Source organism: Agelaius tricolor, unplaced genomic scaffold (genome assembly GCF_023055355.1).
Source record: "Agelaius tricolor isolate 1412-34295 unplaced genomic scaffold, bAgeTri1.0.p SCAF_73, whole genome shotgun sequence".
NCBI classification, from domain to species: Eukaryota; Metazoa; Chordata; class Aves; order Passeriformes; family Icteridae; genus Agelaius; species Agelaius tricolor.
In genome coordinates, this window is record NW_027269333.1 from 1,181,850 (window position 1) to 1,204,761 (window position 22,912).

The 22,912-nt window shown below is 51.7% G+C and overlaps 2 protein-coding genes across 2 annotated transcripts; one reads left to right on the forward strand and one right to left on the reverse strand.

Annotated features, from left to right (window-relative positions):
* The first annotated feature begins 894 nt into the window (after positions 1-894).
* Positions 895-7,024, forward strand: LOC139585331 (neurofilament heavy polypeptide-like). The gene is made up of 4 exons (XM_071418017.1): positions 895-921; positions 1,091-1,255; positions 4,176-4,402; positions 6,250-7,024. Exons 1-4 carry the CDS (start codon positions 895-897, stop codon positions 7,022-7,024), a joined length of 1,194 nt encoding a protein of 397 aa, XP_071274118.1.
* Positions 7,025-16,116: 9,092 nt separating this feature from the next.
* On the reverse strand, positions 16,117-17,776 carry LOC139585332 (olfactory receptor 14J1-like). Its single transcript, XM_071418018.1, has 2 exons — positions 17,205-17,776; positions 16,117-16,123 (listed from the first exon to the last, which is right to left on the reverse strand). Exons 1-2 carry the CDS (start codon positions 17,774-17,776, stop codon positions 16,117-16,119), a joined length of 579 nt encoding a protein of 192 aa, XP_071274119.1.
* Between the last annotated feature and the right edge of the window lie 5,136 nt (positions 17,777-22,912).

Sequence of the window (22,912 nt, forward strand, 5' to 3'; positions counted from 1 at the left end):
GGGGTGGCTGATCAGCCACTCTGTGGGGCAGCTGCTGTCTCGTGCCCTCCAAGGCTGGGGCAAAGAGCTGAGTTGTCAGGCAGGGCAGCAGCACCATGGGAGAGAAGGGAGTCATTTTTACTGAGACACTGGAGTTGTGTGTTCCTTGAGCCTCAGGGAGCACTGATCCTTGTTGGGAAGGCTCATCCAGAGCTCGTGGGTCACTGGGACTGTTCCAGGAGTCCTTGCAAGCCTTCTTGGGTAAAGGAGGGGCTGAGGCAGCTGTGGCTCAAAGGGCTCTGCCTGGGGCACTGGGGCACTGGGCAGCCTCTGGGTGCTGCCTCTCAGGGTTTGCCCCTCCTTGACAAGCCATGCTGGAGTGGGAAGAGGTAGAAGGCAATTTATCCCTGTAGGGCTGTTCAATGTGCATTTGACAGTGACCAATGTGTTCTGCTCCATTGCACAATCTTTGGGGGGAAACGTTCTCCATTCTCTCAGTATCTCTGATTGCCCTGGGGTCATCTCTCTGCCCAGATGTCTCGTTCCTGAGCTCCAAGTGTCCTCCCCAGTCCTGATGTACGATGAGTGCCACCTGAAGGTGCCATATGAGAGGAAGATCATCATTAGGAATCCCAGCCACCTTCCTGGCTGCTACGGGCTCATTCCCCAGGTTTGGCATCACATCCACCTCCTTCTCAAATATTACTGAGGAGATTATTAGGGGAAAAAAGGGTTTGGATAAGAACTGGTTTCTATTCAGCCTTAAAGATCTGCTGAGAGCAGGATCCTACCCGACTGTAAACTTTAGGAGGCAGTTGAAGCTCCTGAGGAAACACTTGATGTTCTGGTCTTCAGGGTGTTTTCATGTGGGAGATCTTAGAGGGTTGTGAAAAGCTGCTGCATCCGCAGACACCAATGCCTGTGCTGGCAGCCTCCTTGCAGGTTCCCCTGGGAGTGCTAAGCCTACAATTCTTGCATCTTGTGTGTGCCTTTTACCTTTGTGCTGGGGAGTTTGAAACGTGTGTGTAAGTTGCTGTTGCGGTGGATGTTAAGGAGTCTAAAGTTTCTCCAGAGGTGCCTCTGAAGTTGCATTTCATTCTGTCCCTTCCAGAAACGCAAGGAGGACTCTGCTGTGCTCTACTCCAGCCCCAAGCCCTGTGGGATTGTGCAGCCCCAGAGCACAGCAGAGATCCCAGTTGTGGTGGAAGTGCAGGCCCTGGGCACTCATCGCACCAACGTTGTCATCGGCATGTTCGGGGATGAGAGAAACCGACTGGTGAGGGCAAGGGGAGATGTGAGCCTGTGTGCAGCTGCTCCTGGCAGGGTGCACAGGGACAGGGATTCTGCCGGGGAAAACAGGTCCAGGCTGCTGGGGAGAAGGACAGGAGGGATGGGGGGCACAAACAGCTCCTGCCTTAGAGGTGGCAATCTCAGGGTCTGACACAGAATGGAGCTCGGCTGAGCTGGAATCCAGGGGCATTTGAGTTCATTCTTCTTTCAAATGCTGTTAACTTTGGAAACATCTGTTTGAAAATGTCATCTCTCTGAGCACAAAAGAGGACGTCAGAAGACTTCTGGGAACCTTGAGCTTTCTGTAAAAGAAAGGAAAGCTGGCATTTGAAGGGTGGTTGCAAGGACTGAAACTTCTATTAAAACATATGGAAATGGCAATGCCAAATTCCCTGGATGGCACCAGACATCGGAACCTGGGCCATTGTGGCACTGCCTGTAAATCAGTGAACAGGAAGGACAGGCAATGCAGGCTGTGCCAGGGAGCCTGAAGTTTGACAAAACAGTTGCTTTCAACTATCAGGCTGCTTCCCTCAAAGAGGAGAGTTTCTCCCCACCAGAAGGACCAGTTGTTTAACTGTCAGCCTGGTCTTAACTAGAGATTTCTTGCAAAGGTAAAAGCTTTGGGCCAATAATTTTTAGTTTGAAAGGTTCTCTTACCTTAATCCTTTTTGATTTGGAGGTGAACATGTAATTTTCTTTTTCCCCAAAAGCCCAGCATTTCAGCTGGAGAGTGGTAGCTGTCCCTAAAGAAATAACTTGAGCAAGGTTGAGCTGTTGAAGGTTTTTTAGGTTTCCCTGTTGTGGTTTGTTTTGTGTTTTTTTTTTTTTTTTAATCTTTTTTGCTTGCTTCCTGGAACAGAGAGCACAACTACGGAGCTCAGGACAGCTGGCAGAAATCTCCCCAAGCCCAAGGCTGGCAGAGCTTGGCAGGATCCCAGCACCACAGCCTGTGTATGTATGGATGGATGGATGGATGGGGAATGCGACCTGAGTCGCCTGGGAGTGTTGGGAAATGTCAACCAACCCCCAGCAGTGTCAGGGGAACATTCCTGATAAATCCCTGGTGGAGCTGCAGAGTTTCTGGCCTTGGGCACTGGGGGGGCTCTGCTGGCTGGGCACTGGCTGGGTCTGCCCCTCGGTGCCTCAGATCTCACCTTTTTGCTGCCTTCTCTGTCTTTCCCTCTCCCACTGTGCTTTTTGCATCCCCACCAGGTGTTCATGCCTGTCCTCTGTAGTTGCTCAATGCAAGCAGTTGCTGCTGCTGCAGCAGCTCAGTGTCATCCCTGGGCTGCCTTTAGAACAGACCTGCTCCAGCCTGGATTGGGAAGGGCTGGATCAAACCATTTCTCAGGTCAACGTGCCAGCACCCACCCAGGGGCTGCATCCTGGCCAGGAGCTGCTCGTGCAGGTGTCCCTCCCTCCCACTGCAGGTCCCTGTTCATAGTTGTGTTCTTTTCCAGATGTGAGCCTTACCCATCTAAATTCCAACCCCAACCACCAAAGGGGAAGAGACCCAGTTTGGATTCCTCGGCATCTCTAAGGAGACGCTTCAGGATTAGAAATGTGGAGGAGGCAGCCACAGCCCTGAAAGAATCGTGGGGTTTTGCCCAATCTCCAGGAGCAGAGGTAGATTTTCTTGTACCCCTACTGCTTGTGCTGCCTCCCCAGCCTGCCAGCACCAAGTCCTGCTCCTGCTGAGCTCCCTTTTTGCTGCCCTGCTGTGCTGTGCTGACAGTGGGCTGGGCAGCAGGGCCAGTGGCTGGGTATGGGCTGTGTGGGAGGGAGAAATAGGAGAGTTTTCCTTGGAGAAGCTGACTCAGAACCTACAGACCTGTGATGAGTGTGGGATTTTTTTGCCTTGTTTCTTTCCCAAAGTAAGATGAGCCTTTTCTCTGCATCATCATGGTAAGACCTCCAGCTTCCTTCCCAGAGCAAGCTGGGATGATCCTGATCTCCATGGAGCCTCTTCCCAAGGCAGCCAGACTCCCTGTTTGCAGGGCTCTGCTTTCACCCAGAGCTGCTATTGCACTGCTGGCCCTGAAGCTGTCTCACAAAGGGAGACTTTGCAAAGTGGCTGTCTCTTCCTCCCAGCACAGAAAATGGCATGTTTTCCAGGTGCCAGCACCAACTCCTGCAAACCCTCACCTGCCACGAGGCTTGGAGGGATTCAGGTGCTCCCTGGACGTGGCGCACACTCCCCTGGGAACGGAGAAGGCAGGAGGGAATCTGTCTCACTGCCCATTGTCAGTGTGGCCAGCAGGGCTGGAGCTGCCAGTGCCGCTGGGGGCCCTCAGCATTGGCCACAGAGGGGCCTCCCATCCCTGCAGGCCCATCACAAAGTGCTGCTGAAGCAGCTGCTTGTTGGAGAGGCCGTGCAGGACACGTTGTAGGGCTGCCCAAGGACGCTGTGCAGCACCTGTGCAGGGCACTGCTCCCCCTGGAACTCCTCAGGTGCTGCACAGGAAGTTTTTGCAGGCGCTTTTGCTGTAGCACCTTGAGAAAGCAGCATTTAAATCAGAGAGAGAGGGGAAGAGCCTCAGGAGTCAGATGAGCTGGGCTGGGCTCCTTCCCTCAGCTCCAAGAGCTCTCACTCTGAGTCTCCTCCTTTTCTAAAAGCAGGAAGTTTTGAAAAGTTGTGCATCAGAGAGAATTTCTACTGCCTGGAGACATCCCAGGTCACTTTCATGTAATGTACTAATTAATGCATTGACCCGTGAGGATGGGAGAGGATTTTCCCCATGGTCCCTGCACTGGTCAGTGGCATGGATGCAGGATGAGGTGAGGGTGATTCTGGCAGTGTTTGGGGAATAGGCCCCTCTAGCTACAGCTGCACTTTGCTCCAAGATGCTCTTCTGCATCCATTTCCATGCTCAGCACCTCAATCTCTCCTGTCTTCCACCCAGGCTTTCAGTGTCCTGCCAGTGCCAGGTGTGCTGCAGCCAGGAGAGAGCCAGCAGGTCTCCTCCACCTTCTCTGGCCACCTCAGCAGCACCTGCAGTGTCCCGGAGCTGTGCCACGTGGAGGGAGGCCCCAGCTACGAGGGGCTGGTGCCCGGGGAGGCCTCACGTGTCAGCTCCTCCCTGAGCCCCCGGGAGATCAACTGTGGCTCTCAGGCCCCTCTGAGGGAGAGGTGAGTCAGCCTTCCATGGGCTCCTGCTCTGCCATGGGTTATTGTCCCTGCAGGGCTTCCCTGCTCCAAGGACTCTGAGCTCAGAGGTGCTGCATAGCAAGGGCCAGCAGCAACACAGGGAGGGCCACTCTGAGCTCCCTGGCTGCCAAGAGAGGAAGGACCTTCTCCTGTTGAGACACAACATCTTCTTCTCTATTTGAGTGCTGAGCCCTCCTGGCTTAGCTGCTGCCTGCAGGGAGCTGGGCTCTGGGCTTGCCTTGGCACTGCCTCTAGAGGTGGCTTGAAGTGCATGGTGTTGAGTGGCATCTTCTTCATCACCTCCCTTCTTCACCAAAACAGTGGCATTGTGGTATGGGCAGGCGTGGGGCACAGCGCAAACCTTGCTTTGGGTCCTGCTGCTGCCCCAGATGAAGCCCTTGCAATGCTGATCTGCCAGGGTTCTCCTTATGGTGGGACAGCAGCCAGAAAAGCTCATGTCCTTTAGGCTCCCCTGCAGCTGCAGCCGTGGGCAAGCACAGGAGAAGCTCAGCTCCAGCAAGGCAGCCCAGCTCAGGACACACAGGCCCAGGGTGGAGCTGGGAGTGGAGGCTGCTTCAAGCCAGCCTGTGCATCAGGACTTCTTCAGCCCAGGCTGAAGTTGGTTTCATGGGGAGGAGAGGGACGAGGCTGCTTCCAATGGTTTCCATGGCAGCCAGCACTGGTTTGCTTGGTCACAGCTGGGTTCCAGCAGGAAATCTGGCTGACAAGAGCCTGCCTTGCAGGAGAGGAGTTCCTGCAGCCTTTGCTTTCTGACTGATAGCATTGTTCTCATGAAGGAGCAGGCTAGGAGTCATTAAAACCGAAGGTCACAGACACAGACTCTCTAACTAATTAAAGTTAGACAGTGGTGTGTTTATTAACACCGGCGGGAGGCACCAGAGCTATCCCTAAAAGGCGTGACCGCGCTGTCCAAGGTTCTTTGCCCTCTCTTTATTACCCAAGATCTTACATACAATACATCTGCACAAGCCCAGCACCTCCCGTCCCCGCTCTGTATTCAAATGAGCTCATTGGTCCTTCACACCTGTGCAATTCCTCCCTTGAACTGGGTCTCGAATTGGGTCTGTGGTCTTAAGGGATGAAGTCAGGAATGTCTTCATCAGGTCTCTGTGACCCTCTGGCACGATCCAAGGTCCCCTGCTTAGTGACTGATTGACATCAAGCCCAGGTCCTAAGCATTGTTCTCCTGGTTTCAAGATGTTCTTATAACAGTTCACTTCCTCCACTTCCTTCTAGAAAGAAGCTCCTCATGGTAAACAATAGAACATTCAGCTCCAGCTTAAGCATCTCATAATCATTAACCTATGGTCTGCCTGTCTAACTTACATCCTGATCAATGGGAATTGCTTCTAAGCCTCAGCTGAAATCTGAACTCTTTAAAATCATGCTTCAGCTATGCCCAGGAGGAAGGGGGCTGAATGAGCTGAGTAAGAATTGTAGGAGAGATAAGCAGATGTCAGCAATCTGTGCTCTGCTTTAAACTGGGAAGCCAAGAGACAAAGGGCGTTTTCAGGCAGCAGCACAGAGAGCTGCTGGATCAGCCTTGGGCAGGGGCTGGAGGGGTCTGGCTGTGCCTTCAGAGGGAGCTCGCACAGTCAAGAGCCTCTGATGGCAAAGCTGAGGTTTGGCTGGGCCTGGAGGTCCCCTTCCACCAATGGCCTCACTTGGGATGTTCCCAGCCTCTGTGGGTTGAGGAGAATTCACGGAAATGGCCTCAGGGCCAAGGAATGAAGTGCAGAGCCAGCCAGGACTAGGGAGCCCAAGTTTCTGGTAGGGACTCTCAGCCATGGTTTCTATTTTGTCTGCAGAAGGGAGCTGAAGCAGTCAGCTAAAAAGCTTGAGGAGGAGGCAAAAGCCTTAGAGGAGGAAGAGAGGCAGAAGAAGGAAAAGAAGGGTGTCTCTGTTGGAAAGCAACCTCCAAAACCAGAGAAGGGGAAAGCCAAGACCCCAGAGAAGAAGGAAACCAAAATCCCAAGAAAGGAAACCAAATCCCCAGAGAGGAAGAAAACCAAAATGCCAGAGAAGAAGGAAACCAAAATCCCAAAAAAGGAAACCAAATCCCCAGAGAGGAAGAAAACCAAAATCCCAGAGAAGAAGGAAACCAAAATCCCAGAGAAGAAGGAAACCAAAATCCCAGAGAAGAAAGAAACCAAGGGCCCAGAGAAGAAGGAAACCAAAGCATCAGAGAGGAAGGAAACCAAAATCTCAGAGAAGAAGGAAACCAAAATCCCAGAGAAGAAGGAAAGCAAAACATCAGAGAAGAAGGAAAGCAAAGCATCAGAGAGGAAGGAAACCAAAATCCCAGAGAAGAAGGAAACCAAAGCATCAGAGAAGAAGGACACCAAAGCCCCAGAGAGGAAGGAAAGCAAAATCCCACAGAAGAAGGCAGCCAAAACCTCAGAGAAGAAGGAACCCAAAGCCCCAAAGAAGAGGGAACCCAAAGCTCCAAAGAAGGAGGAATCCAAAGCCTCAAAGAAGGGGGGAACTGAAATCCCAGAGGACCCAGCTGAGCTGGAGAACTCTTTCTTCTTTATTCATGCAACTCATTTTACACAGTTTAAAAAACCTTGTGTGCAACTTTAGTTAGTTCAGAGATTTCTTATCAGTTATTCTATTATTGGTTAATAAAATAGATTTTACTTGTGCATCAGATCTCTCTATTGTATTGTTTACCTGTTCTCTTCACTGATTCTCATGGGACAAATCCCTTGTTGTTGCAGGTGCATTTGTTTTTCACCCTCAGAACAGATTGCTCACAAAGTCTCATTCTCACAATAGCTTCACATGGGAACTTGTTACTGCTTAGCTGCACTCAGAAGTGATGACAGGCCAGCTATTAACATGGCAGAACAAGGCCTGATTTCATAGGGCCTTTCTTTTATCATTATTCTACCTGTCTATGACATCTCCCCCTTTTCATTCATTTAAAAAAGGCTCCTATGTTCTGATGTTGAAACAGCTCACTCTTGTGAGGGCATTATCTCATCAAGGTTATCACTGGTTATCTGTTAGATATGGGATAAGATAGATAAAAGACCAATTACAATCAACAAAACTTACCAAATTCTATCAAGTCATTGACACAGGGTTTTGCAGCATGAGAAAACAAAAGAATAATGTCCAATGTCTCTTAGGGAAATGGAAAGAAATGACCATTGTTTCCAATGAGTTGAGAAGTATGAGAAAGTGTGAGCTGGAAATGTTGATCTTTGACATCACTGAATGTCCTCCTGGGTGCTGGAACAGGGAATAACTGGAGAAGGTTCGTAGGAGCTCTGTACCGTGAGGATGCCAGGAGGCTTTTGTTGGCAAATTGCCTCTGTCAGTTTCCAGACACAGCCATGTCTGGGCAGTCCTCCTCCTGTTCCTGCCCTGGCCACAAAGGCTGCAAGGAAACCTTTTAAGCAAAGGCGGCAAGGTGATGAGGTTATTTCTCTTTGCACTGGGCCTCATTTTTTCAGAGCTGATCAGTATCTGATGGAATGAACAGGTGACTGCTTTGAACTGCTGCTGATGAAACACAGGCACATCTTCTCCTGAAGTTAATTAATCAATCAGGCTGCACTGTGGTACACTCAATTGGGATTTAGATGTGATGATCTTTTTTCCAAATTTCTCATGTACATATTGCATTATTCAAAATGATTAGTCGTCCAAATTTCTCATGTACATATTGCATTATTTGAACGTCCTTACGGCATTCATTCCTTTTCTTTATTGTTTTTTAAGAATGAGATGCATGTATTTTGTTATGAGTATGAAGAAACATCATAGCAAAATAATACATGCAGTGGACAAGAAACTTAGAGCAATTAGGAATAATATGGATACAACAATCAGGAATATTTCAAATAGCAGACAAAGCTAACAACATAGGTGGAATTAGGTAAATAGCAATCTCTGCAATAATGTACCATCATCCCAGAGTCTGCAAACAGCTGACAAACCTCGATTCAGGGGGGACTTGGAGAATTATTTCCAGATAATAATTCCCAAGCTGCCTTTAAAAAGAGTTCAACTGTCATATCTAGAGAGTCAAATTGCCAAGTCAAAGCAACTCAAATCTAGTTTTGATGCAGAAAACATCTGGGTCTGTTGGCAATTCCCATCCAGGAAGAGCAAAGGCCTGGCCACCACCCAAGCTCTAAGTGGGAGAGAATTCCCTGAACGTCATTTAAAACAAGGCTCTTGAGAATAGCACTTAGGAGTAAAGGTCTAGGGGTGACAGACTAATGAACCATGCAAGAGCTGTCTCCTCCAAAATTCCCTCAGCACAGAGATGCTTTAAACCCAGCAGAATGTTGGAGTGGTTCTGTAATAATAATTGGGGCTGCATCTGATTAGAGTAGATGTCACAATGCCATCAGTTTAGAGGAGGCTTCCCACAAAGCTGAGATATCATTTCTTGGAACTCTGAAAAATACTTAAAAATGATGAGGCAGCACTGGGTCAAACCATAGAGCCAGAGTGCAGAGCCCAGCCAGAGGGGTAGTCTGGTCTGAGAGATACATAAGCAGCTAGAGAACAAAAGGAGGATCCTGAAATGACACGTGTCTTGTAGATAATTACACCAAAAGATGGTAAAGCATATGAAAAGCTGGCTATAAAAACAGTAATACAGAGATTGATGTATTTATGACAGAATAAATGCATCAAAGGAAAACACTGAACAGCTCACTAGTAACATTTATGATACCTCAGATTAAATAACACTCAAACCTGACAGAAATTTATTTGGACAGCGCTAGAGCTTAGCAAGAGGAACTTAAACTCAGCCCTAAAAGGATTTCAAATTAGATTCATTATCACCTTAGTAGAACAAAAAGCGCACTCGAGAGAACTCAAAGTTAATTACTATTAATACCAAGCATAACTGGACGCATAAAAACTGGAATAGAACGTTGTTCAAATTTAGTAATACTGAAACTTAACAGAAATTAAATCTACCAAATTTAACAAAAAAAACCTTTGCCTTATTTAATTTAACAGAATGTAACTGAGCATTACAATATTGGGCTTTGATTTAACAGAATTAAAATGAACATCCTTAAAAGTTACAGGTAATGGCATGATGTAATTTTGTCCAAGGTTATTAACACAAAAAAACTACTTAAAGGTGAATAAGCCATAAGTGAAATAACAGCATGATGGTGCACTGGAGGGATTCAAGTTGTAACAAGCATGTTAGAATTATAAGTAAATCAGTTATGAGAAAAACCCACGGTAACTGCAAATTCCATGGAAACAGAAATTCAGTATGACTTTTTGAAGCACCAGGTTACTGGAAAATAAATATAATAACGTGCAATTTAGCATATTGCTGAACAACCCAACAGCTTTTTGTGACTGTATCTGGCATCATTTTATATGGCACATTTGTTAGCATTCTTGTTAAAGAAATCAGACCATGTTAAAATTTGATAGGCAATAAGGCGTTGCATTTACCGCTTTTCAATACAGTTGATAGTTATCCATAGGGATAGTTACAGGCTTTGTTAATTGCTGATTTGTCTTTTTGGTGTGTGTTTTTGGTCCGGTCAGTTTCTGGCCAATTGTTTTTCAGGCATCTAAAGTAAAATTTGACACAGCATGTGGCCTTGGAGGACCCCAACAGGTCCAATTCTTGGGGTTCCTCTAGAGCATTGGGCAGCATTTTTGTCCACCTGTCCCAAGTATCTGCCAGGTTTGGTCTCTTACCTGTGGTGCGGAGGAGCTCTGAGTTATAGACGGGCCAATCATCTGCTACAAAGGTGTCACGGTTTGACGCTGGCGCAATGCCAGTGCCCCCATGAAAATACATTCTCCCTGGTGTCTGCTGTGAGATGTGACCAGGAATAGGGCAAAGCAGGCTCCAGCTGAGGAATAAAAGGGGAAAAAAAAAAACTTTATTAACTTACAATATATAAAAGAAACACAGAGAACTCAGGATGAAAACCTTCCAAACATTCCTCCTCCCCCCACCAAATTCCCAATACATCACAGTAAGACAAAACCTTGGATTCTCAATTCAGTGACCACCCCTCAGATCACCAACTCTCAGTCCATCACCACCCTTTAGATAATCAGTTCTCAGTTCATCAAGAAGAGAGGAGTCCCTCTTGTGCCATAGGCTTCCCCTGGAAACACAGTTGAGACCTTTTGTGTTTCCATGTCACACGTGGCACTGCCTGGAGATCATTTGCCATCGTGACATCTTCCTTTCATGCCCAGTGCTCTCACCACTGCACATGGACCAGAGCTGCTTCTAGGGTTCCCCTTTTAAGGATGCTTTGCCCAGTTCCAAAAAAAGCACAGTCTCTCACTTTCGGGACACCTGTCCCTCCCAAATTCAGCCCCTGGGGCCGAGGGGTCTCAAGAACAGAGATCTTCTTCTTCTTCCCTGAAGATGGAGAGCACAACCACCCTCCTCACCCGTTGTCTCTGTTCACGCACTCCTTCACATAACATTACTGCACTCTCTTGGCTCCAAGCCATTGCCTCCCCCTAGATGCAGTCTCTGTGTCACAGGAAAAAAATGGTTCTGTTCATGGCTATACAAGAGAAGTCCAGCCAAAGGCCATTCCATCACCTCCTCTCAACGAAGATTCTTCTCAACTCCTCTCGTGGCCCATTTCCTCTTCTCTCATCTCTATCTCTCTTCTCATTCAACTCCAGGAGGATCAGTAAGGTTTCCATCATCCAAGAAAAGGGTTAAAAATCTCAGGCTCTGCCTGTCCAGAACTCCCAAAGCTGCCTGCCGGGCACCTTCTCGCTGCACCCCCCTTCTCCTTTATGGCCAGCTGTGCTGCCTGCATGTGATACCAAATTTCAAGCTGGCACAAGCACAGGCACAGGCTCACTCTCTTTCTCTCTCTCGTTCTCTCTTTCTCTCTGGGGGGCTGGCTGCCCATTGACTCTCCAATGTTCCTCCACCCTTCCATCCTGCAGGGGCCTTCACCTCCCCTCTCTGTCCAAGGCCCGGCCTACCTCACGCGGCCGCATGGCTTCCCCTCCCCTGCCAGCCCGCAGCCGGGCAGGGCAGCTCTGACCTCTTACACAGACAGAACCCAAGAGAGCTCCCCCTGGGAGTTCCCTGCTTTTAACCCCCTGTGTTCTCAGAGGCATATCCATGTCCTCCGTGGCCACACCAGGTGCCAAAATTCAAATCTGAGCACCTATTGGTTTGACAACAGCATCCCAAAAAACTCGCATCCTTTTCAAACCAGGACACTGGCGGAAAAATATTGCCATTTCTTGAAAGTACTCTAATGACCCAGATAATAAAGATTTGCTTGTGGATTATGAAACCAACAGGTATTAACACCTGTGCCAATTTCGAGGCAGACATCAGCTGTGTGCCCATCAACAGGCAGTGCCACTTGTGCCCTGAGGTGCCCTGAGCTGGGGTTGGATCTCTCCCAGAGCACCTAAGGGAGAGCAAAGCACCTTGCAAGCTGCAGGTCCCTTACAGCCCCGCAGGGATCCTGTCCCATCAACATCTGCTCTGCTCCAGGCTGAAACAGGGCCCAGCATGGTGCTGGGATCATCAGAGAGCTGAGGTGTGTGCTGGAATTCAATGGCCTCCCCATCCCGCAGCAGCCCTGCATTTCCCTCCTGCAGGCTTGGTCTCCAGCACAGCCATGGAGGCTCTTTGGGCTCTGGAGTGTTGCTGCAGCCCCCAAGGGCAGCTGAGCTCTGCCTTTGGCACAGTCAGGCCTGGCCAGCGCAGGCCATGCTCAGCAATTGCTTGTGTGTGCCTGGCCTTGCTGTCAGCCCCGGCAGCGGCTGCGTGGCCCCTTTGTGGCCCTGTGCTGGCCCAGCCATGGTGGCCCAGCCCCTGTGCAGGCCCAGCCCAGGGCAGGAGCATTGCGGCTGGGAACGGCCCCTGTGCCGTGGTGCCCACAGCAGCCTTGGGGCTCTGTGCCCCATGGCCTCCCTGCTGGGCAGCCTCTGCCAGCTCCTGCAGAGCCCCTGGCACCTGTGGGGCTGCACAGACAGCCCTGCCCCGGGCTCTGCCGGCCTCTGGGCCAGCAGAGAGGCAGCCAGGGCTGGCCATGGCCGGGAACAGGCCCTGAGCCCCGCAGGAGGATGGAGCTGGGCCACAGCCAAACTCAGCCCAGGCCAAAGCTGGGCTCAGCAGCCAAGGCTGCCAACATATGGGCACAGAGGCTGGCGCTGACAAATGTCCTGGGCCCCCTCCCTGCTCTGTCCATGCCACCAAGGGCACAGAGCCGCCTCCTCTCTGGGCCACTTGCCTGTTTGCAATGCCTTGCACAGGCGCTGGCCCTGCCCCACAAGGCCTGGCCTGAGTCCTGCCCCTGCACGCTCAGCCAGGCTGAGATGGACACTGATGGTTTCTGGGCCAGGCTCTCGGAGCCCAGCCCAGCTCCCTGCAAGCTCTGCCAGCTGCCCTGAGCTCTGGGCAGCACCAAGGGCCTCTCTGAGCCCAGCCCAGCCCAGCCGGCTCTGGCCCCACAGCTCTGCTCAGGCCAGGCTGCTCTGGCCACTGGCCCCACGGCCTCAGCCCCTGCCAAGGCCACAGCAGCAGCTGCAGCTGCCACAGGACTCAGCCCCAGCCATGGGGGAAGGTGCTTGGCCAAGGCCAAAGGAGGCTCCCTGGCTGCCCTGCTCCCCTTGGGCTGAGGTGCTGAGAGCTCTGCAGCCCCTGCTGCCATCCCATCTGTCCAGGGCAGCACCAGAGCCCCGGCCTTGGGGCCCTCAAGAGCTGCTCCTGCTCCAGGCCCAGGGCCCATGCCAAAGCTGGGACAGCAGCCACAAAGCTGTGCCCATTTCTGTTCATTGCTGCTCTCATGGGGATGGATCCTCAACCACTTGCAGGCTGCTGATGGATTTTAGTGCTCCGGAGACTTCTTCTTTCTTGAGCTCTTCAGTTCAGGAATTCAGTGAGAAGAGCTCATAAACATTTGTTCAGAATACCTGAACAAGAAAAGGCCCCGGGGAATATTTCAAATTTTCAGTTCTTAATGTGGTTAATTAGACAGATGACAGAAGTGTACTCAAAGTGAATATACAATAGTATAAAACAATGCAAAGAGTACAGTTTTGTTCTGTTAAGTTTTATTTTCCGGTTTATAGATTGACTTCAGCAATGTCCAATTGATATTGATCCCCAGCAGCTTTTAAAGCAGTTTGAACAGATATGAAGACCCTTCATGGCTGACAATCAATCAGAATTTTTCCCCACCCCCTCCCCAACATTTCCCTCATCCAGCCCCTGGCACTCCTATGGATCAGGAATGGTGTGGCCAGCAGGAGCAGGGCAGTGATTCTTCCCCTGTGCTGGGAACTGGTTGGGCAGCACCTCGAGTGCTGTGTCCAGTTCTGGGCCCCTAATTTAGGAAGGACATGGAGGAGCTGGAGCGTGTCCAGAGATGGGCCACAAGGCTGGTCAGAGGACTGGAAGAAAGTCTTGTGAGGAGCAGTGTCTGAGGGAGCTGGGGTTGTTTATCCAGGAGAAGAGGAGGCTCAGGGGACACCTCATCACTCTCTACAACTCCCTGACAGGAGGGTGCAGCCAGGTGGGGGTCAGGCTCTTTTCCCAGGGAACAGGGACATGACAAGAGGACACAGCCTTTTGCTGCACCAGGTAAAGTTTAGGCTGGACATTAGGAAATATTATCCACACAAAGGGTGATTGGGCATTGGAATGGGCTGCCCAGGGAGGTGGGTGAGTCACCATCCCTGGAGGTGTTTAAGAAAAGACTGGATGTGGCACTCAGTGCCATGGTCTGGGTGACAAGGTGGTGTTGAGTCCCAGGCTGGACTTGATGCTCTCCAAGGTCATTTCCAGCCTGGTTGATTCTCTTATGATTGTGACACTGCAGGGCCCTGGGGAAGCAAGGGGCCATTGTGACACTGCGGGGCCTGGTGACACTAAGAGGACCATGGTGACACTGTGTACGACATGGCAGCACAGAGCCAAGGGGCCAGGGTGACACTGTGGGGCTGAATGGAAGCAAGGAGTCCATGGTGACAGTCTGGGTCCTGCTGGAACCACAGAGGCTCCTGTGACACTGCAGGGCCTTATGGAACCAAGGGGCCCTTGTGGCACTGTGGAACCAAGGAGACCCTTGGGAGAGCTTGGGGACAATGGAATCAAGGGGCCATTGTTCCATTGCAAGGACTCTGGGAACTGAGGGAGCAATTGTGAAACTGTGGTGCCCCATGGAATCAAGGGTCCCTGGTGACACTGCAGGATCTTGTGTCACCAGGGCTCCATTGTGACACTGCAGCACCAAGGAATTCATTGTGGCACTCTGAGGCCTCATGGTGCCAAGAGGCCACTGTGACCCTGCAGGGCCCTGTGGAACCATGCAGAGCATTGTGACAGAGCAGGACCTGGTGTCACGATGGGGCCATTGTGACACTGCAGGGCCCCATGGAACCAAGGGCCCAGTGCTGCTCCTCAGGGACTCATGGAATGAAGGAAACATGTTTGACAGCGTGGTGGCCCTTGGGACCAAGAGGCCACTGTGACACTGTGGAACCAAGGAGAGCATTGCTGCACTGCCAGACCTCATGGAAGCAAGGATCTACTGTGAAACTGCAGAGCCTTAGGGGACCAAGGATCCATTGTGACACTGCAGGGCCTTGGGGGAGCAATGGTCATTGTGACACTGGAGGGCCCAAGGATCCAAGGGATTTTGTGACACTAAGGGGTGTCATGGAACCAAAGGGACATTGTGACACTGGGAGGCCTCATGGAGTCATGGAGACCATTGGGACACTCTGGGGCCTCATGGAACTGTGGTGACACCAAGTTGGCTGGGAGTGTGGATCTGCTGGAGGGTAGGAGGGCTCTGCACAGGGCCTTGGACAGGCTGGATCCAGGGCCCAAATCCAACAAGGTGAGGTTTAACCAGTCCCAGTGCCGGGTCCTGCACTTTGGCCACAACAACCCCTGCAGCACTACAGTCTGGGGACAGAGTGGCTGGAGAGCAGCCAGGCAGAAAGGGCCCTGCAGGGACTGATGGACAGCAGGCTGGACATGAGGCAGCAGTGTGCCCAGGTGGCCAAGAAGGCCAATGGCTCCTGGCCTGGATCAGGAATGGTGTGGCCAGCAGGAGCAGGGCAGGGATTCTTCCCCTCTGCTCGGGGGCACTGGTTGGGCAGCACCTCGAGTGCTGTGTCCAGTTCTGGGCCCCCCAATTTAGGAATGACATGGAGGGGCTGGAGCGTGTCCAGAGAAGGGCAGCAAGGCTGGGGAAGGGTCTGGAACACAAGTCCTGTGAGGGGAGGCTGAGGGGGCTGGGATTGTTTATCCTGGAGAAGAGGAGGCTCAGAGGACACAAGTCAGTGTCAAGGCACAGGTTGGACTTGATGATTTCCAAGGTCTTTTCCAACCTTGCTGTTTTTGGGATTCTCTGAAACCACCTGTGGAGCAGCTGCAGGATGAGCCCTGGGCCTCCTCTTCAGAAGCTCCAGCAGCCCAGGTCCCTCAGCTTCTCCTGGCAGCCCCAAAGCCCATCCTGTCAGTCCTGCAGAGCCTCTGCAGCTCCTCCTCATTGCCCAGAACAGGGAGCCCCAGAGCCAGACACAGCAGCCCAGATGTGCCCCCCTGGCCTGGGGTGCCTCTGGCAAGGGAGCAGCAGCAGGCACTGCAGGAGCCTGCAGACAATTCCTGCAGCACTTGTAGGATGATCCTGCTGCCCAAGGGACGTTCCCATGGGGCCAAGTCAGGAACTGCAATGGGGAGTGGGGCCAGAGAGGAAAGGGCAAACAGGGATGGGCTGTTTGCAGGGGAGGGAATAGGGCTGGGCAATGGGAAGAAATTTGAAGCAGAAGAGCAAAGAAGGCAAAGGTGAGGCAAAGGAAATGCTCAGGGCAGTTTGGGGGTGTCTGCCAGGCAGCCCTGGCTCTGAGCAACAGCGTTTGCAGTGGCACAGGAAACTCCCAGCTGATGGGAACAAACTTTCTGGCTGAGTGCAGAGGCCAGGACAAAGCTGAGTGGTTTCCCTGGTGTCCCGCAGGCCTTGCTGGCCCCAGGGGCTGATGGCATTTGTGCTCCCTCAGGTTCATGTCCCCACAGCAACAGCATGGGGGTGCTGGCCCTGCTGTGTGCAATGCAAACAGGGGCTGCTGAGGCAGTGCTGCCGTGTCTGTGCCTGCAAGGATGGGGCACCTGTGTGAGCTGGGGGAGAGGCCAGGGCTGCAGAGGGGGGATGTTGTTGGCAGCTGCATGAGGACGCTCTGGGACGCTGCCCTGGGCTGTGCAGCGCACTGGGCATGGATCAGCCCCTGCTCTGCTGCTCCTTCCCGTCTGGCCCAGGGCCCTTGCAGAGCCCCAGCCATGCTGTTTACCCCCAGCCTGCCCACGGCCAGCCTGGGGCTGCTCACGGGGGTTTCTGTGCTGAGCATTGGCCTGGCCCTGTTCTTGAGAGAGCCTGGGCAAGGAGCCTGGAGCCCCCAGGGCCTGGCCTGAGGCGTCAGCGCTGCTCCAGCAGTGCCCATGGCCTGTCCCTGCTGCAGCCCTGGCACTGCGACCCCCAGGGCTGTGCCCGGCCCCGAGAGCACTCAGGCCCTGCAGCAACACCAGGGCCACCAGGGCAGCGGGGCAGGGCCACGGCAGCAGCACTGGCAACACCAAGTGCTGCTGCTGCTGCTGCTGGGCACAGCTGCTGGGCCAGCACTGATCTGCCCCAGCTCTGCACACAGACATTGCTGCTGCAGCTCCACAGAAGGCAACACAAGGGCATCTCTGCAGAAAACTCTGCTGGGACATCCTTTAGTTCCTCTAAATACACCAAGAGCACAGCCCCTCAACCATCCAGTCATCAGTCTCCACACTGCAGCCTTGAGCTCCTGGTTCCTCAGGCTGTAGATGAGGGGGTTCAGAGTTGGAGGCACCACCGAGTACAGAACTGACAGGGCCAGATCCAGGGACGGGGAGGACATGGGGGGGGGCTTCAGGTGAGCAAATATGACACTACTGATGAACAGAGTGACCACAGCCAGGTGAGGGAGGCAGGTGGAAAAGGCTTTGTGCCGTCCCTGCTCAGAGGGGATCCTCAGCACAGCCCTGAAGATCTGCACATAGGAGAAAACAATGAACACAAAACAGCCAAATACCAAACAGGCACTAACTGCAATTAGCCCATGTTCCCTGAGGGAGGAATTTGAGCAGGAGAGCTTGAGGATCTGTGGGATTTCACAGAAGAACTGGCCCAGGGCATTGCCATGGCACAGGGGCAGGGAAAATGTATTGGCCGTGTGCAGCAGTGAATAGAGAAAGGCACTGGCCCAGGCAGCTGCTGCCATGTGGGCACAAGCTCTGCTGCCCAGGAGGGTCCCGTAGTGCAGGGGTTTGCAGATGGACACGTAGCGGTCGTAGCACATGATGGTCAGGAGGGAAAACTCTGTTCCAAGGAAGATGATTAGAAGAAATAGCTGTGTAGCACATCCAGTGTAGGAGATGTTGCTGGTGTCCCAGAGGGAATTGTGCATGGCTTTGGGGACAGTGGTGCAGATGGAGCCCAGGTCAGCGAGGGCCAGGTTGAGCAGGAAGAAGAACATGGGCGTGTGCAGGTGGTGGCCGCAGGCTACGGCGCTGATGATGAGGCCGCTGCCCAGGAGGGCAGCCAGGGAGATGCCCAGCAAGAGGCAGAAGTGCAGGAGCTGCAGCTGCCGCGTGTCTGCCAATGCCAGCAGCAGGAAGTGCCTGATGCAGCTGCTGTTGGACATTTCCTGTGCCTTGGCATGGGGATCTGTAAGAAAAGTAATCATGGAATAGTTGGGTGTGGAGAGGACTTGAAATATCCCAGCACAGGCTGGGGGCATTTTCCCCCCACTGCCTGCCCAGGGCTCTGCTGCCTGGAGCTGTCCCTGCCAGCAGCTGCTTCCCTGTGCCCAGGGCTGGGCCCTGCCAGTGCTGCCAGAGCCCAGCCCAGCCCTGGGGGCTCAGCTCTGCCCTGCAGAGCCCTCCCAGCTCAGGCACTGCCCCGGGGCAGCTCTGGCTCTGCAGGCTCTGATGGCAACGTCAGAGCAACCCTGAGGAGGCAGGAAAAGCAACCTGGATGCTGCCTCTAAGGGGCTCTGTGCTGATTTCTGTCACTGCCTGGTTTATTAAGATGTCAGAGAAAATGTCTTTATTTTTTTCTCCCTGAACTGAGAGATGAAAATATACATGCAGATTCTCATCCCAGCAACCCAGAGCAGTAGATTTAAAAAGCAGGATTTTCCCTTTCATGCAGCCCCTGTCTTGCTGTTTCCCCTGTATAATCTACTTGGAAATGTTCTGCAGTTCAATGGCATGCTGGGAGCAGACCTGAACAATGCAGCATCCTCCCCACACAAGGAGAACACTCCCAAGCCTCACCAGCTGTCTCCCCCCACCCAGATCTTGTCCCCCAGTGCTGGGAGCAGCTGCCAGGGCTGGCTGAGAGCTGTCCCTGGCAGGCAGCAGAGTCCCTGCCCCAGCACAGCGCCCTGGGCTGCAGGACCCTGCTCTGCAGGACAGCCCTGGGCACCCCTGGCTGCTCTGCACAAGAGACAAGCAGAGAATGTACTCACAGGCTCTGCAGGCATTGGCATGTTCCAGCTGCAGGAGATGGCTCCAGGAGCTGCAGCTGCATTGTCCTGCAGCCAGAGGTTCCTGTGCCAAGGGCTGGCAGTGATTGTGCCCCAGGTGCTTCTCAGCCCCTTCCCAGCCCTGACTGATTGAAGCTCTCTGTGCCTCTGTGCTGTGCCCGGGCTGGCTGCAGGCAGTGCCCCAGCCCTGCTGGGCTGGCACAAGAGCTGCTCATCAAGAGAAATGTGCTTTTGAAGCTCTTCTTGGTGACCAGGAGCTGCCTCTGGGCCAGGAGCCCAGCCCAGCTCAGCAGCACAGACACAGCACAAGGACTTTAATCAGCCTCTGGGGCTTTGTGCTCAGGCCCTGGACATCAGTCCCTGAGAGGCAGCTGAAGAAACCTCTCCAGAACTCCAAGGCAGAATCCAACTCCAAACTTTCTTGCACTTTTAATGGGTCCCAGGGAGGGACACGACTGAGCAAGTGTCCCCAGGCCCCAGGGAGAGCAGAGAACTGCAGGCAGTGATGACAGGTGGGGACAAAGAGAAGCCAAGTCTTGGTGGCCTGGGGCACAGCAGGGTCTGTGCCAGCAAGGGCTGGGAGGAGACACCTTGTCCTGAGGCCCTGGGGCCTCCTGGCCCAGCCCCAGCCAGGCTGGGCACTGTCAGCCCCTTGTGCTGCCCTCAGCATCCCCCCCTAGCCCACATCCCAGTGGCCTCAAGGATCTGCTGCAAGGAGTCCTTGGGGAGCCTTGCTCAGCAATGGCCCTGGGGGCTCCTTCATGCTCCCTGCAGGGACTGCAGGTTTTTCAAAGGACTTGGGGTTTGGCTTTTGCCTTGGAGTCTCTGAGAGGTTTGTGCAATCCTGGCCTCCAATTATCTGCTGTAATTAGTCCCTGGAGAGGCTTTGTCAGTAACAACACTCAGTGGGACTCATTAATACTTCAAGGTGCTTCAGTTACTTAAGCTACTTGGTGTTTCCCTTTGATACAGATGCTATGAGAAAGATTGTGCAGTCACAGCCTCCAATTATCTGCTGTCATTAGTCCCTGGGGAGGCTTTGTCAGTAAGGAGACTCAGTGGGGTCATTAATGCTTCAAGGTACTCAATTATTTTAAGGTATTTGGTGTTTCATTTTTGGTACAGACTCTGTGAGAAGTTTGTGCAATCATGGCCCCAATCATTTGCTTAATGAGTCCCTTGAGAGCTTTGTACTGACACTCAGTGGGGCTCATTAATGCCTTGAGATACTCAAGGTTTTTAAGGTACTTTGGATTCTCCTTTCCACTCTGAATCTCTGAGAGGTGTTTTGTCCAATTTCTGCCTCCAATTCTCTCCTCCAAGGAGCCCATGAGGAGCCTGTGTTGGAGATGGACCTCAGTGGGGCCCACTCATGCCTTGAGACACTTTGGGGATTTCTTTTGACTTGGACTCCTGGAAAGTTTTTTTGCAATCTCCTCTCAGGCCCTGAGGTTCCAGACTCAGCTTCAAATTCACCACGGGGCTCATTAGGATCAAGCAAGTCCTGACAAACCATGGCTCTGCCTTGATTTCCTCTGGTCTGGAGCAGTTCAGCAGGAAGATTTCCTTTTACTGTTATAGAGAAATATTTCAAAGAGCTTCTAAGTAATATGTATTCCTATCTCAAAGGGTGTCTTTTATTGCTCTTCCTATTATACAAAAGGTGATTGCAGCATTCTGTGATTGATATTGATCCAGAGTCTCTCCTAAGGAGGTCTGGCCAGGTCAGTGAAGTTGTACCTTGAGAGGTGACCCCGTGTGGACAACCTTGCCCCACATTCCCCAACCCTATGTGAGAAAAGATTTTCACTTTCAAAAATTTAAATGCTTTATTAAGACCATATCAAAATAAAGCAGAAGACTGAAGAAAGAAAAGAATACAGCAGCAGGAGCAAAGGATTCAGTCACTGTGTGCTCATCTACAAAATGGATGTTCTGTCTTTCATACCTCTAGCCCCTCCCAAATTCTTGTCAATCGACTCCTTCTTCTCTGTCCAGTGGTGGAGATCACTGTCTCACACCTTGATTGGAGGTCAGGTGCTGCCATAGGAACAAGCCAACCCTCCCAAATGCCCCAGCTACTGAGGCCATCCTGTGATAGCAATGCAAGGGGGAGGGGAAGGATAACTGTACATCTACAAAACTTCTCTTAACATATATTTAATATTCACCCCTTCATTGTGAGAGTCATCCATAGGATTACTCATCTGTAACACTCCCCCCTCTTCTTTTTCTATAAGTCATTTTGTTCAAACAATTGAGTAAAAAATTTTCTCTCTCTTTTGAATGAGTCATACCAGCATCTGTTGATGTGGGCAAGGACAGTGGGAACAGAAGAAAAAAAATCTCAGGTTTTCCTTAGACACACTCATTTGGAATGGACAAAAGGGCATCCCAGAGGTCCAGTGTGGCTTTGACTCCCATCTACCGTGCCTGTGTGGCTGCTGCCCATAGTTGGTGCATCTTAGGGGTGAGTCCAGAGGCCAACTCGGTCCTGTCCTCCAGTCCCTGTTGAATTAAAGGACAACTGAGGAATTACAGAGGTCTGGAATGGCCTTTTGTCCCTACCTTACCATGCCCATGGGGTTGCTACCCACAGCAGGGCTATGGAGCCTTCTTGGTAGCAAACAAAAGGGCCAACCCAGCCTTGCCCTCCTTCCTTTGTCTTATTTTCTTAAAGAAGCTGTCCCATTGCCTTTTACAGTCCCTTGTGTACTTCCCCTCAACAGATGCTGGTAATTCTCACCCATGAAAACAGGAAGACAGTTCTCGAGCTGGTTGGTGGAAGCTTGACTCTGCTTTTTGGGCATCTTGGTGTTTTCCTGGTTTTCTCTCAGTCTCTGCTTGAGAGTCAATCTTGTTTCACCCAGCCTGGATGTTACAGTCCACTCTTTGGGTTCTTCTCCTGGGCCTTTGACTCTGTTGCCATGAGTCCATCCCCGCTCTGCAGCTCGCACGGCCGATTCGGTGGTGAGCAGTGCCTGAAAGGGACCTTCCCACTGGGGAGTTAGAGGCTGATCTCTCCATGGCTTAATCATCACCCAATCCCCAGGATTAATATTATGGATTCTGAAATCCAGGGTGGTAGTTTGAGGAATTGCCCCTTTATGTCTTAGCCCTTCTAAGGTTTGTGGTATAGACATCACTTATTTCTTGGCATTGGCTTCCCCTTCCTCATGGGTGGCAGCCTTCTGGGGTGAGGTCAGGAAGGGAAACCCAAACATCATTTCATAGGGTGAGACCCCCAGATCTGACTGGGGTTGGGTTCTAATTCTTAATAAGGCCAAAGGGAGACATTTTATCCATGACATTTGGGTTTCAATCATTAGCTTAACTGGAGCTCTTTTAAGAGTTTGATTCATCCTCTCAACCCAACGGGAACTCTGTGGATGCCTTGGAGTTTGTAATTCCAATTTTACTCCCAGGGCCTGAACAATTTTCTGCAATATCTTTCATGTGAAATGAGTTCCCTGGTCTGAATCAATCCTGTTTGCCATCCCATATTGGGGTATGATTGATTCTAGAAATGTTTTACTCACAACACTGGCATTGGCTTTCACAGTGGGTACCACCTCAACCCAATGAGTCAAGTGATCTACTATCACTGGCAAAAACTTCCACCATTGTACCTGGGGAAGCTCAGTAAAGTCTACTTGGATGTTTTGGAAGGGCCTTAAGGCCAGTTCTCGCCCTCCTCTGGGTGTTTTCCTCATCATTTTCTCATTCAACTGTTGACATATCACACCCTGTTCAGTTACTTGCTTAGCAATTCTGAAAATTCCTGTGCATCCCCAGCCCCTTAGATATTGATCACTTTGCACTTGTGTACCCCAATGTGTTGTTCCATGTATGCCTTCTACCATTTTCCTGGCAAGGGGTTTATTATTATTTCCTTCCATCTGCTCATTTCCCTTTGTTGTCTTTCTTGGCTCCTATTTTAAGGAG

Coding starts and splice junctions, on each gene's coding strand:
- LOC139585331 (XM_071418017.1), top strand. CDS start 895: ATGCCTGTGCTGGCAGCCTCCTTGCAG. Junction 922..1,090: donor TGCTGGCAGCCTCCTTGCAG/GTTCCCCTGGGA, acceptor TGTCCCTTCCAG/AAACGCAAGGAGGACTCTGC. Junction 4,403..6,249: donor CAGGCCCCTCTGAGGGAGAG/GTGAGTCAGCCT, acceptor TTTTGTCTGCAG/AAGGGAGCTGAAGCAGTCAG.
- LOC139585332 (XM_071418018.1), bottom strand. CDS start 17,776: ATGTGCTACGACCGCTACGTGTCCATCTGCAAACCCCTGCACTACGGG.